This window comes from Haliotis rufescens, unplaced genomic scaffold, assembly GCF_023055435.1.
Source record: "Haliotis rufescens isolate VD_foot unplaced genomic scaffold, xgHalRufe1.0.p SCAF_146, whole genome shotgun sequence".
In the NCBI taxonomy this organism is placed as follows: domain Eukaryota; kingdom Metazoa; phylum Mollusca; class Gastropoda; order Lepetellida; family Haliotidae; genus Haliotis; species Haliotis rufescens.
The window spans coordinates 88,298-103,639 of NW_025963831.1; the positions used below are offsets into that span (position 1 = coordinate 88,298).

The 15,342-nt window shown below is 42.2% G+C and overlaps 1 protein-coding gene across 2 annotated transcripts in view; it reads right to left on the reverse strand.

The window, feature by feature from the left end:
- LOC124148517 (condensin-2 complex subunit D3-like) overlaps positions 1-15,342 on the reverse strand; it is a 58,729-nt gene that overhangs the window by 41,808 nt on the left and 1,579 nt on the right. For both annotated transcript variants that reach the window (XM_046519625.2, XM_046519623.2), the window contains exons 2-11: positions 14,901-15,065; positions 13,650-13,735; positions 12,567-12,642; positions 11,758-11,835; positions 10,964-11,085; positions 10,380-10,493; positions 8,565-8,692; positions 7,182-7,224; positions 6,033-6,089; positions 4,610-4,728 (exon numbers count right to left, since the gene is read on the reverse strand). In XM_046519625.2, coding sequence (XP_046375581.2) covers positions 4,610-4,728; positions 6,033-6,089; positions 7,182-7,224; positions 8,565-8,692; positions 10,380-10,493; positions 10,964-11,085; positions 11,758-11,835; positions 12,567-12,642; positions 13,650-13,735; positions 14,901-15,065 — 988 coding nt within the window. The remainder of the gene's footprint in view (positions 1-4,609; positions 4,729-6,032; positions 6,090-7,181; positions 7,225-8,564; positions 8,693-10,379; positions 10,494-10,963; positions 11,086-11,757; positions 11,836-12,566; positions 12,643-13,649; positions 13,736-14,900; positions 15,066-15,342) is intronic.

The following is a 15,342-nucleotide window of genomic DNA, read 5'->3' on the forward strand; positions in this document are numbered from 1 at the left end:
CGCACTTAAACGCCTTTTAAAGACGAACCATACGTGCAGACGTTGGGTGAGGCAATTTTCTGTTGAGGGTGGATGAGTAGGTTGGACCACTGTGAGAGGGGAAGTGAATCGTTTTAGATTTTTCCGAGCTTGACGAACTACCCTCTCGCCGGTTACCATGGTGCGACCAAAGGAGAGATCGAGATACCTTGTCTCCTTGATCCCCTGTAGCACCTTGGGAAGTAAAAGTGTGGCAGAAGAGTTTTAGTTCTTTGCCCTTCCCAAGTGATACTGAACTCGTCCACCGCCCAAGTCTGCGGATCCGGCAACGGGGAGATATACGTCATGAGTTGGTGGCCTAGGCAAGTAATAAACAAGTCAATGTTTGGTTGCCTGAATTCCTGAAGCAGTAACTGGAATGCTTCTGTGAGAAATTTCCACTCAGTGGGAGCCACCCTGTCTGGACGTGATAAAGTATCGGCCAGTATGTTTCTACATCCGGGGATGTGCTGAACTATGAACCTTAGTCACAGCCGATCCACTAGATGGAAGAAATCTGAATGTCCTTAGAAGTGGAGAGTGGGAGTGTGTTGTTCCCCGATTGCACAGGCACCACACCGCAGTGCTGTTGTCTGTGGATATAGCGAGTCGGGCTAACTGTAGTTGATTCTGCCAATGTGATATAGCCAGAATTAAAGCTTCCAACTCCAAGTTGTTTATGTGCCACTTCCATTGTGCGCCGGGCCATAGCCCTGAGCTTATCTGGTCTTGTAAGTGAAGACTCCACCCCTGAAAGGGGACGTCCACAAACAGGTGTGTATTCGGGGAAAACCCGAATAAACAAACTCCGCAGACATTCAGCGCCACAAATTGAGGCAAGGCTCTAGCTTAGTCGGTAGAGTGATGGCCTTGAGTGGATCCTGACTCCTGATGTAAGGGTTCAGGAAAAAATTGAATTGGTCGCTGTTGTAAGCGGCCCATGCTAGTTAACTCCTGTGCCGAGGTGATTAACCCTAGCAACACTTGCCACTGGCGAAGTGTGTGTGGTTGGTGTAGAGTAGATGACAAAAGAAGTAGAAACTTGTGCCATCTGTCCCTCGGTACAGATAGGATATCCTGGTCTGTCTTAAACAGGTCTCCTATGAACTGAAGTCAATAGGAAGGAGAATACTCCCGACTTCGCCTCGTTGATTGTCTATCCCAGTTATTGACATGTGTTGATGATACAGTAGATCGCCCTCCATCTACGACTCGAACCAAGTGTTCGTCACGTGTAGATAGTTATTGGCTTCATTACTCCTGTAAATAGCCATAAGTGTAACTGACATGTCAAATGGGAAATACTACCATTGGTAGTGAACCCCAATGAACTGGACCTGAAAAGTCTACGGTTGGGATGGATAGTCGAGACTGATGAAGAATCAAACGTTCGTTGAACACAGAGATTGTGGATCATTCTCATCTTGTCTGGGTCCTTCATGAGTACCAGGTAGGTGCGAGGATAAAACCCCGGAGTAAATACTGCGTTGTGAACCCACTCTACAGCTCTTCTTACCAACAGTATGTCAATGTTGGATTTTCCCAATCAAACTGTGGTCAACGGTGGGGTTAACTCTACCCTTATACGGACACCATGATATAGTGCGATAAGTACGAAATCGTCCTTGAGACTTGTCTCTGCCACTCCCTTTCTCAGTAAGGGAATGCTGGTCTTCCCTGAGAAACGCGCGTCTAGGCTTATAATTCCCTGACTTGGATTTTCCAAGATTTTTGGGAACTTGACGTGCGTGTCTGCGATCTGTTCGTTGAACAGGGGAGTAGATGATCAAGGTTGACGTAATAGACTGCCCTTGAAACCAGCATCTCAGTTGGAAACGCTATAAAGTCTTGGGTGTAACGGTAATCACCGTCAGAACGGTCTCAAGATGAATTTTCCTGTGGTCAAACTGACGCTGTAGGAAAAACACCATAGTTTGGAAGTGATCTAATCAGATAGGGTTATCCTCTAATAGATTCTGATCCACTGCAAACATTGACGATATTGGTCGCTTAAATCACGGAGCAAATGTGAGTTTTGGAGAAGGCTTCCTCCAATGACCTCGTGGTGTCCCTCTTATTTACCCTGTTATCAGGGGAGGGCGTTACTGACACGAGATGGTCTGCTTCCCAATCGGGTACATGTCCTAAGCTGATCATGTGCCGGTTACGTAACAGAGTACACTGTAAGCCTTGGGCTAACGTCATTGTAGAGACCTTGATTGATACGCAGACGCTGCGCTCAGCGCAGGTCTGGAATGTTGGAACAGCGCTAAGCTGATCGTGCGACGTTTGCGTAATAGGAGCGCTTTGGGTATCAGTCAGACGCTGCGCTCAGCGCAGGTCTATGCTGGATATGTTGGAACAGCGCTAAGCTGATCGTGCGCCGCTTGCGTAATAGAAGTGCTTGGGTTGTAGTCAAGTGCTGCGCTCGGCGCAGATAAATCAGACACAAAGCTCAAAAGTATTGACTGGATCAAGGCTTGCGTCTAATCTACCCCCATCATAGCATCTCGTTACGCTGGTGCTGGTGCTGTCGCCGACGTCACAGATTATCATACATGTATCTGGAAGTGTCCGGCGGCTGAAAAAATAGGAGCAGTTACGATACTCACAAAATCCTCCGGTATTGTTGATTTCGGTGGATGGTGTACTTCTGCAATCACAGTCGTCATAATACCTGCCGATAATAACGGTTGGGTGGTAATGACAGAACCATATGTCATTCGCTATTCTGCGATAGTGACATTCCTCTCGTCTCACGACGGAATAACTGCAAAATATGATTGTGAGTAATCTGCTTTTATATAGTAAACTCGTTGGATTAGAGATTTACATAAAAATTACATTTTGAATTTTGGCGAGCACATCTACGTGCATGCCTATGACCGTGGATAAAGAGCTTTGGGCGATTATTCCACGACAATATGTACACCGAGCAAACATAATTATGTTACGCAATTAAACCATTGAAGAAATGGTACTGGAAGAATGCCGTAGAATTGAACAGTAATCTATCGGCAAAAATACGAATTGCAAGGGTATACAATATTTTTATATACGCAATTCAATGTAAACCAATGCTATTTACATTTAGAGATTGGAGAGCACATCCGCGCGCAAACCAACCAATCGTGGATGATAATCTTGTAAGGTGTTTTCCACGACAATTAGTAAAATGCTCAAAGGTATGTTACGCAATGAAACCCTTGTTGATGAGATAATACTGGAAGAGTGCCGAAGAATTTGAACACTAACCTATCGGCAAATTTATGAGTTGCAAGGATATACAATATTTTTGTATGCGCAACCCAATGTAAACCAAGGGTATTTATATTTTCATTTAGGGTTTGGAGAGCACATCTGCGCGCAAACCAAACAACGTGGATGATAATCTTTGTAAGATTTTTCCCACGACAATTAATACCACGCTCAATCATAAGTTACACAATTACATATATATATGTATATTCAATGTCTGTACATATAGAGTAGGGAAAGGGCCACCTAAGTTGGATAACTTTTGCCCAATCCCGTTGACCATATATGTCAATAAAATATGTTTAAACAAACACAATTACGCCATTGTTGATGAGGCGGTACTGGAAGAATGCCATAGAATTGAACAATAATCTATCGGCAAAAACTACGAGTTGCAAGAGTATACAATAGTTCATATACGCAACTCAATGTAAAACCAAAAATACCAACAAAAAACTATTTAATCGCATAAACATAGGTACGCAATAAAAGAATTGTTGATGAAGCGGGACTGGAAGAAAGCCGTAGATTTGATATTAATCTATCGGCAACCATATTTTTAACGAGTTGAAAAAGTATACAATAATTTTAGTATACGCAACTCACTGTTACGCCAAAGCTAGTAATATTTAAGAACATAAGAATATGTTATACATACGTAGCTGAGAATTGTAAACAATATGACTACCTTGGCAGGCAAACGATTGTAACACAATTCAAAATGGCGGCGAACAACAATATTTTGGCGGGAAAAAAGACAAGCGTCTTTTCACGCCTAATTAATTCACATAAAACTACACAACATGGTGAAAGTAATATGAAAAGAATACATCACCCATCGCAGATCAATTTTTAAGATTGTAGACAAACTGAAGGTCTAAAATTAATCCAAAAGGAGAGCTCCGCTTGGACACGTCCTAGCTGTGCTGCGACAAGCAGTGATGTGAAGATGACCTTAGGTGTCATCAAGGTCACAGGACAGCGACGGAAGGCCACTGATTGGGACTTGAGAACAACAACTTTATTTCTTCACCCAGGACCTTCGCAGCGCTGTCCTTCTAGTTGTCGTAAGTAAGCAGTGAATGCATTAAGGAGTAATGCAGGATAAGTAAAAAATATGAACAATATCATGATTTTGTCCCAATTTGCTTGCCAAGAGCGCTTAGTTTGGAATCCTAGATAAAGCCCTGCAAAATTTGAAACACCATATTCGAGGCATATTTAAGAGTATGATTATATTTGTGGACATGTCACTTTCAAACCTTCCTTTTCGCAGACAAGTGAAATTAAAAATAATTTACTAGCTAGCATAGTTGAAGTCATCGGAACATACCGTATGAACTTGACAGCATTGTCCCTGGTGTTGACAACAGGCCGAGGGATGTTCTGAGCTATGACAGACTTGTTGTTGCCGATCAACATCAGAACATTCTGCAGCAGGTACTTGAACGTCTGGAACACGTCAATGTCAAAACTATGCCTTATGTCACACATCCTGAATGTGGGCTTCATCCAAAAAAGGAAACTTTTGGATACCTTACAGTTTCTTTATAAATAACAAATTGTTAAACAATGGTCATCATTGTGTACTAGCTAAGACTACTAACACTATTACACCATAGCCATATATTCCTGTTCTGGCTGCCAATCATTGTAAAATCTTTTAAATTTTCAACAGATGTCCTCTTCATTGCCAACATGTCTATTAGTTGTGAGGATAACCCTATCCTTCACAGGAAATGCAACTGCCTAAGTGCAAGGCAGGAAAATATCACTTCTTTCCTGTGTGCCCAGATGTAAACATCAAAATGTTTCTATCACATCTGATCACGTTTGATTTTGTTATTTCACACTGTTTTCTTTATAAATAACAAAATGTTAGAAATAGGAAATCCTAAATGGCCACAATTTTGTAGCAAACTTCCATGTCTGCAGGCCTCCCATTGTATCAAACTGCAGCAGCTATTAAGACTAGAATTCTTTTTCCTAAACTGAAGTCTTCCTACCATGGTTTCCATGTTTAAACACTAGGACAGGGACGGGTAACTTGGGTGGGTACTGAGTAGGACCCCGTTACCCACAGGACTACCCAGACCGAAGGTTAGTCACTTGATATTATATTTAATGAAAATAACAATAAAACTCCATGGTTACACTGCATCCTTGATAAACCAGGGTATTATCTAGTTATCCGTTCAGTTATTACGATATTGATAAATACTGTCAGTGTCATCTTCAGAATATTTTCTCTCGACAAGCCAGAGGGGCTGTTGATTACCATTTTGGTAGAGGTAGTTCATTGACTGTAACCTCTACTACGATTGGTCGTATCCCTGAGATGAACCAATCAGAGGTTAGTATACATTGAAGCTGATAACCAGACTCAGCAGCCTTCTAAATAACAACCATTTTGCTAACCAAATGGCGACTTTAATCCATGACTGGCGACCTAAATTGATAAACTGCTCGCCACTTGGTTACCTAAAAGTAAACATAACTGGCACCAATATCTGTTTAAGATATCTGTTGGTTTGGTTTTGTCTGGCTCCTAATATACTCATGTTTGGAGCTGCTTGGATCCCTAAAAAAACACTAACTGAGAGAGCTAAATTTAGCCTTGTGCCATCCAAAACGTCTCAAAACGAAGATATGGTAGCAAATGTGTCAGGGATGTGTTTAACAGAATGGACATAAGATTCACTGGATAATCTAGGATGGCCCATTTGTTAAGCCTACTAGTAAAGCAATGTACTTACTGCTGTTGTCATGGAAACAACATGACCGTGGAGAGGAGAGCATATGGCAGTCATCCCCTGAAGAAAGAAATCAGTTGGCATGGAAACAAGCAACAAGAAGTTTATCCTCTATATCTCCTGTTACCTACACTAACCCCTGGACCAATCCCTGTGGTTCTCTCAATCTTAAATTACCCACCCTTGATTTTCATCAACATTTTAATGACCAATCAAATGTTGAGATACAGAAAAAGAAAATGGGTGAGGTGTAACTCGTATTGCCTAGAAACCAAAGCCCCTGCCAGTTTTGATGGGCACGAAGACATCCTTTTCATTACAAATTTGTGTGTCAGTCAGTTTTTCCGACATTGAAGTTCTCGCAAACACTATTGTAATCCGTGGGACTGGCAACGATGTTCTTGATATCGCCAAGCCAACATAGAGACTAGTTGGTATCTTGCATTCTGATTGGTACGTTAGACCAAGTAGTGTAGCCAATCAACTTGGCTAAAGGAAATCAAGGACGGGTAAAATTTGAGATTGTGAGAACCACAGGGATGGATCCAGGGGTTGTGTAGGTTTACTGAAATGCAAGTCCTGGAGATATAGAGGATGCAGGTTTAGAGGAACGAGGTCTCTCATGAACATAAACACTGTGTCCACAAGAGATGCATCACATTTAGTATGTAATTGATAGATGGATGGTCAACATTTGACTCACACTCACAGCTGAATCTTGGAATATATATTTTAGAAAATAGTATGATGTGTGCTCCCAATTTACCGTGGATCTAAAAGCCGAAAGAAATTGGGAGATGAAAGGTCCTGAGGACTAAAAATAGTTTCAGGGAGGAGAATGGAAACGTATTTGCAATGGAGCGTGGTCCCTAATTTGGGGGTGTCTATGGGGGAAGCCATCAGATTTTAACAAATTTGTGGTCACTAAAAATTGCGGAAGATTCTCATCCCTGTAGTTTGATCATGATCAATACTTCAGTTTGAATACACTACGTTCTTCCATCCCCTGTGAATACATACAGCTGCTCTGTGGTTTTGTCTCAATTTGTAGCGCTTTATAGTCGCTATTTCTGTGAGTTATAGACAGGCCTCAGTTTACCCATGAAACGTGTAATGTAATAATGATGGAATATTTATTGAGAAATGTCTTACCTTGTACGCCAAGCAAGCAGGAGACATATGATTTGGTCTGGGCCTGTAACACATGACAGTGAGCAGAAAACTAAGAAAAATAGGTCAACACATGTTGGTTGGTTTGTTGATTAACACCACACTCAGCAATATTCCAGCTATATGATGGCGGTCTGTAAATAATCGAGTCTGGACCAGACAATCCAGTGATTGATATCATGGGCATCGATCCACACAATTGGGATACGATGACATGCATCAACTAAGTCAGCGAGCCTGACCACCAGATCCTGATAGTTGCCTCTTGTGACAGGCATAGTCACCTTTTACAGCAAGCGTGGGTTGCTGAAGACCTATTCTACACCGGATCTTCAAGGGTCAGGTCAACACATGTGAACTAATCTAAGATATGCAGGGTTTTACCTTGACTTACAAAAGTGGGGGTTCAGAGGACCCCCAGTAATTAATTTTAAGGGTCCTTTCAGGCAATATGAGAGTCCTGTAAATTAATGAAATGGTGTAGTGTACGTTTAGATAATTACTTTACAGTGGTCATGATTGATGGGTGAAATAACAGACACCCATAACTGCTCTTGATGCGCTGTAGTATGTTATGAATGTTATTGTGAGTTACAGAGGACACAGTATTATTTTTTTTCTGTGTCAATTCTCTACATTTGACCGTCGTGTAAAATCCTGATATGAACTTGAGCAGAATTGTAAATTTTACAATAAATTGTGTTTTTGTATACTTATCCTATTTTCATTTCTCATTCTTCTTTAAACATGACTAAACAAAGGTTTCCAGCTTGTAAAAAAACAATACACCCGAACACGCCTAGGATCACTATAGTCACCTCCCAACAATCTGGGTCAGGCACGTTGTCATGCCAGTCGACCTACACGCTGAACACATGATTTCTGTGATAAGTGGACATATTTTAATTTGGAATCCCCTCAGGGTGCTATGGGGGCAAATGGGTCCATGATATTTATCATGACAGTATGGAGAGATGAGGTGAGGTGAAATGGGGTTTAACAACTTGTCCAAGATTATTGCACTTATATAGCGACGTGCATGCACCTGTGTGTGTGGCCGCTTGTACTAGTCCGAAGTGATGCCGATTTATAGTGCTAGCTCACTGAGATACGCCACAGTTTCGCATGGATACCCCACTCAGACACAGTATACGGACTCCGAGCCGACCAGTCCTTGTTTTAGGCTAACCCTTAATGCCGAGCGCCAGACAGGGTAACAACAACAACCATCTTTTAACTTCTTTTGGTGTGACTGGGTCGGAGATCGAACGCCGGACCTTCCACTCTCCAGGCGGACGCTCTACCACAAGACCACGGAGGCGGTCCATGGAGATATGAAAGTCGAGGTAATCAAGGATATCTTACCAGCTGCCAAACTGTGTGGTGATGAGATCCCCTTCCATCCGAGATATCTCTGCCAGAACCATTATGGTGTGATGGGCTGTCGACTCCGAGGACTTGAGAGAGAATGTCTCCAGTAGAGCAACAAGGTCCTGCGACATAATAAAATATTGTCATGCATCTGGAATTTCATTTCAGTGTAATCTTAATGTTTTAATAATAAGATACAACAATAGCCGTGTTTAACATTGTTTTGAGCAGTATTTCAGTTTCATCACGGTAGTCTTGTGACCAGACATGTTGTGATGTGACCCAACATGCAATCAGGGTGTGATGTGATCCAACATGACGGTGTGATGTGACTTAACATGACATCAGGGTGTGATGTGACCCAACATGAGATCAGGGTGTGATGTGACCCAACATGGCACCAGGGTGTGATGTGACCCAACATGACATCAGGGTGTGATGTGACCCAACATGACATCAGGGTGTGATGTGACCCAACATGACATCAGGGTGTGATGTGACCCAACATGGCATCAGGGTGTGATGTGACCCAACATGGCACCAGGGTGTGATGTGACCCAACATGACATCAGGGTGTGATGTGACCCAACATGACATCAGGGTGTGATGTGACCCAACATGACACCAGGGTGTGATTTGACCCAACATGACACCAGGGTATGATGTGACCCAACACGATATCAGGGTGTGATGTGACCCAACACAACATCAGGGTGTGATGTGACCCAATATGACACCAGGATGTGATGTGACCCAACATGACACCAGGGTGTGATGTGACCCAATATGACATCAGGGTATGATGTGACCCAACACGACATCAGGGTGTGATGTGACCCAACACAACATCAGGGTGTGATGTGACCCAATATGACACCAGGGTGTGATGTGACCCAACATGACACCAGGGTGTGATTTGACCCAACATGAGATCAGGGTGTGATGTGACCCAACATGACATCAGGGTGTGATTTGACCCAACATGGCACCAGGGTGTGATTTGACCCAACATGGCACCAGGGTGTGATGTGACCCAACATGACATCAGGGTGTGATGTGACCCAACATGGCACCAGGGTGTGATGTGACCCAACATGGCACCAGGGTGTGATGTAACCCAACATGAGATCAGGGTGTGATGTGACCCAACATGACGGTGTGATGTGACCCAACATGGCACCAGGGTGTGATGTGACCCAACATGGCATCAGGGTGTGATGTGACCCAACATGGCACCAGGGTGTGATGTGACCCAACATGACATCAGGGTGTGATGTGACCCAACATGACATCAGGGTGTGATGTGACCCAACATGTCACCAGGGTGTGATGTGACCCAACATGGCATCAGGGTGTGATGTGACCCAACATGACATCAGGGTGTGATGTGACCCAACATGGCACCAGGGTGTGATGTGACCCAACATGGCATCAGGGTGTGATGTGACCCAACATGGCACCAGGGTGTGATGTGACCCAACATGAGATCAGGGTGTGATGTGACCCAACATGACATCAGGGTGTGATATGACCCAACATGACACCAGGGTATGATGTGACCCAACATGACATCAGGGTGTGATATGACCCAACATGACACCAGGGTATGATGTGACCCAACATGGCATCAGGGTGTGATGTGACCCAACATGGCACCAGGGTGTGATGTGACCCAACATGGCACCAGGGTGTGATGTGACCCAACATGGCACCAGGGTGTGATGTGACCCAACATGACATCAGGGTGTGATGTGACCCAACATAACATCAGGGTGTGATGTGACCCAACCATCATTGTCTGCGACTGACCTGAAGCAGGTTCTTCATCATGGCGTGGAAGCGAGCCACCTCCCTCGGTGTCAACTCCTCCTCTTCCACCCCCTCCTCCTCATCGTCATCAGGGAACTCAGAGATGTTGAAGTGCTGAAGTTATATTACAATCCATGATACAATACAAATGTTGATATCAGGTCTTACATTTTACAGATGTTTGTGGGAGACCTCCCGAAGCTACTGCAACACATGCTAGTGTCAACATCCTTCTGTCATGCACGACTGTGCACACAACTATCTTATTTTTCCTGACAATGGCAAGGATGTATCCTAATGCAGTGGTAGTTACGATTGCCTTAAATCAAAGATTGCTTAAATCAAATGGAGCAATTGAGAGACATCAAACTGATTCATACAGATGAGTGAATTTATGAAAAATAAAAATAAAGCAGTTGAATCTGTGTGTTTTGGCAATTTAAACGAAGGCATGACAAGTGTATACTTTAACCACAGGACTTCCCAACTATCATACCCTTGAAAAACAGACTGACAGTGTAAAGTTTAAACAACACATCCTACACTCTATGAATGAGTTTTGAACACAACCACGGGTGACCGACCGTGTTCTCTGCCGAAGTCTTCCTGCCTCTCTTGGCGCCACGCCCCTTCCTGCTCCTCTGGCTGCTTTGGCTGCTCTGGCTCCTTGATGCTGATGGCGAAGCTCGTTTCCTTTTGCATGTTCCTGGAATGCATCATCATATTTAGGTGAAGGGGGGCAGTTGAAAAGAAGGAAAGAGTGCACACTACATACTGACTGACATTGACAATATGCATGACAACTTCTAACACCACTGTCAATGTAGAGACATGGAACATGGCCTGTAGAACAGGGTTAAAACTAAACTCAAAACCTTTACTAGTCCAGGTAAAGATAAAATGCCCTTGTAATGTTAAGGCAATGAGGAAATTTCGAAATTTGTAGGACAGGAATTTGTACTAGTCCGGGGCCTGTAAAATACAACAAAAGAAGTAATTCAGACCCCTTCTTTGTATCATGCTATACAAGGTTATTAATAAACAATTCTGGCATCTTCCTTTGTAAGTGTTTCTGGAATTATATATCATGTACTACAATGTGAAAATTTATGAAACAAAATTAAATATAGGCATATAAATAGGATACTTAGTTAACATATCTCATCCTTTCTTATCTTTGGGTAAAGAGTGAGTGAGTGAATGTGGTTTTATGCCGCTCTTAGTAACATTCCAACAATATAACAACTGTGAACACCACAAACATGACAAATGGACTTCACTGTTCACACACCATACCATGTGTGGAATCAAACATGGACCTTTAAGTCCACTGGGCAACCCAACTCCCCGATCTAGGGACAGTGAAGACAATACTAACCGAGTTTATTCCAGAGCTTGAAGACATCCACAGCCTTGATGAACAGCTCTGGACTGTACACCTTGAAGGCGCCGCTGCCTGGTAATAGAAACACAGTTTGAAACACTACTGCATGGAACAGCTTGTAATCCCTGATCCAAGTTCAAAGCTAATGTTTAATATGTTGATGTACCTAACCTAGCTAAGTTTGTCTGCCTCTATCGTCTACATTAACGATCACACCACGAAACTTCTAGAAGCTTACTATGTTCATTATTCTAATAATTAAAATGGAAGTGAACAACATTCCTCCAATTGCATCTTCCCAAGGCAAGGGTGTTAACTGACTTTAAAAGTCCAGTTTCCACCTTTGCCAAACTAGACTGGAATTTCCAGGCTCGATTGAAGCACCATCAGAGGCTATTGCAAGTTATGTCCCTACTATGTCCCTCATATTGACCAATCAGATTACACAGGAATGCAAAGTTAAAAGTTGTTTTGTTGCCTGACGCCGCACCAGCTATATCATGTATATGACGGTGGTCTGTAACTAAATAATCATGTCTGGACCACACAAACTTCAAGGTCTCGCCTGGCTGTCTACAAATTTTAAACCTTATCAAGACATCGTCCATCATTACGATCATGATGATGTCCATCAATAAACCGAGGTATAAACATGGGCTACAAGATAATCATACTGTCATCTCGATACAAGCATAATGATGATGATAGCTGCTGTAGTTTAACATATCTGACAATAGCCTTCCCATGGACAACTTTGGGGAAGAGAGCCGAGGTGGAACTTGCAAGAGTAACCAACTGTTTACCTGGCACACTGACAAGCTTGAAATAGGTGGCAGCAGACAAGATAGCTGCTGCTCTCTGTTCAGAGTTGGATGTTAACTGTGGAGGTGACAGGACATGATAATCAGGATAATATAACAGACATTTAAAAAACAATTCTGAGAGAATCATCCATATCATCCCCCAAATACTGTATTAGCTTAGCATAACTACAATTACATCTACTGCATGAATACCTTCAAGTAACCATGGTAACCTTTGCTTAAAATTAAGAATCAAAGTTAAGGGCCCGATAACCCTAATCATGCATAGATTAAAAAGTTAAAATTCGAGGTAGTCCTTTAGTTCAAATACAGTTAACTACTTTTATAACGAGCACGCTTAAAATGAACTGACGGATATAACAAACTGTGTTTTTTATCCCGTTCATTTGCTGTATACACAGGGTTAGAAACTAACAGTTTTTGTCCACTAGTCCTTATAATGATAACATATAGCAAAACCCTTAAAATGGGCGAATTTCTACTAGTCCTTAGGATACCTTTACCATGTTTACTATTTGGCAGTTTGGTAAGGACTATAGGACAAGTGCCAATTTCTAACGCTGATACATACAGTGTTTATGATTATAAGGAACTACGGTTATAACGAACTATAATTGGTGGTCCCTTTGAGTTCGTTATAACTGTAGTTTACTGTACTTCCATGGACATGATGGATAACTAAAAACTGACAAAAAGACGCCCCGTAATTTCAAAGAAAGTTACCACAGGTGTCAATCAAGTGAGTGAGTTGAGTTCAACGCTGCTTTGATCAGAATTTCACTTTTATCATGGTGTCAGCTTTACGTGGGAGGAAAGCCTGAACTGATGTAGGTCTTAGACGCTTACTACTTTCGTAAAACCCACGAGTAAGAGCATGGTGCCAGAAACATAATCGGGGCAAACTGGGATTCGGACCCACAATCATATGATTCTGGTGTGCCCAAGGGATGCAACTCTGCACAGCTCATTGAGGCGTCTTAGATGTCAATAAAACATTTTATGAATCATTATCTGAAGAATATACTGCAACTACTTCTAGTTCTAGTACCAGTGGATTCATACCTTACAACCACTATCTATGAGATATCCCAACACAGCTATGATGGCCTTCACGGAAACATCATTCTCCACCAGCACAGTCCAGAAACCTGTAAGTTGGAGTTACATCTGTTGTCAGAAGAAATAAATGAAATATCTTGTTGGTATTCTTTTGTTTGTTTTGTTGTTCAAAGCCGCACTCAGCAATATTCCAGCTTTTTGATGGCGGTCTGTGTAAACAATCAAGTCTGGACCAGATAATCCATTGATTGATATCATGAGCATCGATCCACGCAATTGGGATACGATGATATGCATCAACCAAGCTAGCGAGCCTGACCACCCGATCCCGTTAGGCATGGGCTGCTGAAGACCTATTCTACCCCGGATCTTCACGGGTCATTGGTATTCTTGTGCAAGGGTCCTTTGTATGCTACTTTGTTGAAACAGATCCCTGTGAGTGGGAATAAGCAGGGTTAGATACTGCAACTACAGGGTTTTAGACTGGTTCAGCTTCAGTGGTCATGACTGACTGCAAAATATGCAAAGTTGTTTTTCAAATTATTTGGTGATAACCAGAGCTCCAGATAAGCTTTTGGTGTTGTGGGTATTTTACCCATGCATTTTAAAATCATTGGGTATCAGTAATTCCATCTGGGTATTCAAATTTCTGTTACCCACTAGCGTTTACACATGTGGGTATTTAAGTTACATATTTAAAAACACTATTCGTCTAGTCCCTGCAAACTGGTGTCGTGTGGGTTCGAGAGCTTTATAGGACTCAAAAATACCACGATACTTCCACAAGAAAGTGTGATGGCAAATGATCATGATGTAACTGTCATCGTGGAGTTTGGCAAGGTTGACAGAATGCCCGTTTATAATTTCAAAATAAGTTGCTGATTTGCTAATCGAATACTGGCAAAGACTGGCAGTTTCAAAAGCCAGCTAGAACACTGACCCTGAGAACTTAACGTCTTTGTCACTAATGTCAGAGATTGAGTGGTAGAGGACAAACAACCTTCTTCAAGAACACTAGGCAATTATAATCATGATATGCCACTTTCATACTGCTGCTTTTTCTGTAAAACAATCTGTAATATACACAAGAAAATACAGCCTGTCGTCACAGTGTCGTGTTTGCTTTTTGTTTAATGCCAAAACTAAGTGGTCATTTTTATGAATTTAACAAAAGTTTCAGCAATGCTTATAAGAATGGCATCTTAAGATATGGATGATGACTTAGCATGCTCACTTATATAATGGCAGCCTTACCCTCTCCTGTGTTGACTTCTTTCTGCACCAGCCAGTCAGATAGAAGTGACTTAAACTCCTCCAGCTGTGTTGTGAAATAACTACTGGACTGGAATTCTTCCCTGATGTCCTCTGATAGGGCGTCGATCTCGGTGAAGTCATTGTCCCACACACTCTTCACCCAGTCTGGAATGAGTTAACATGTTTTTTTACAACTAAAGATAAATTTTGAAGAAACATCATGACTGGCCATTAATAGTGGTAAGATACATCAATGTATCAGTGGATCACGATGGTTAATATTGACCACAGTTGTAAATATTATCATCCATTGTGCCATACTTGACCATGTTGACACTGTCAACTGTAAATCATCAGTGTGCCAGGTATTTGGCAATCCTGTCTATGAAAAAGATGGCTTATGCATCTCAGATAAGAGGACATGCAAGTATCATGATGCAGA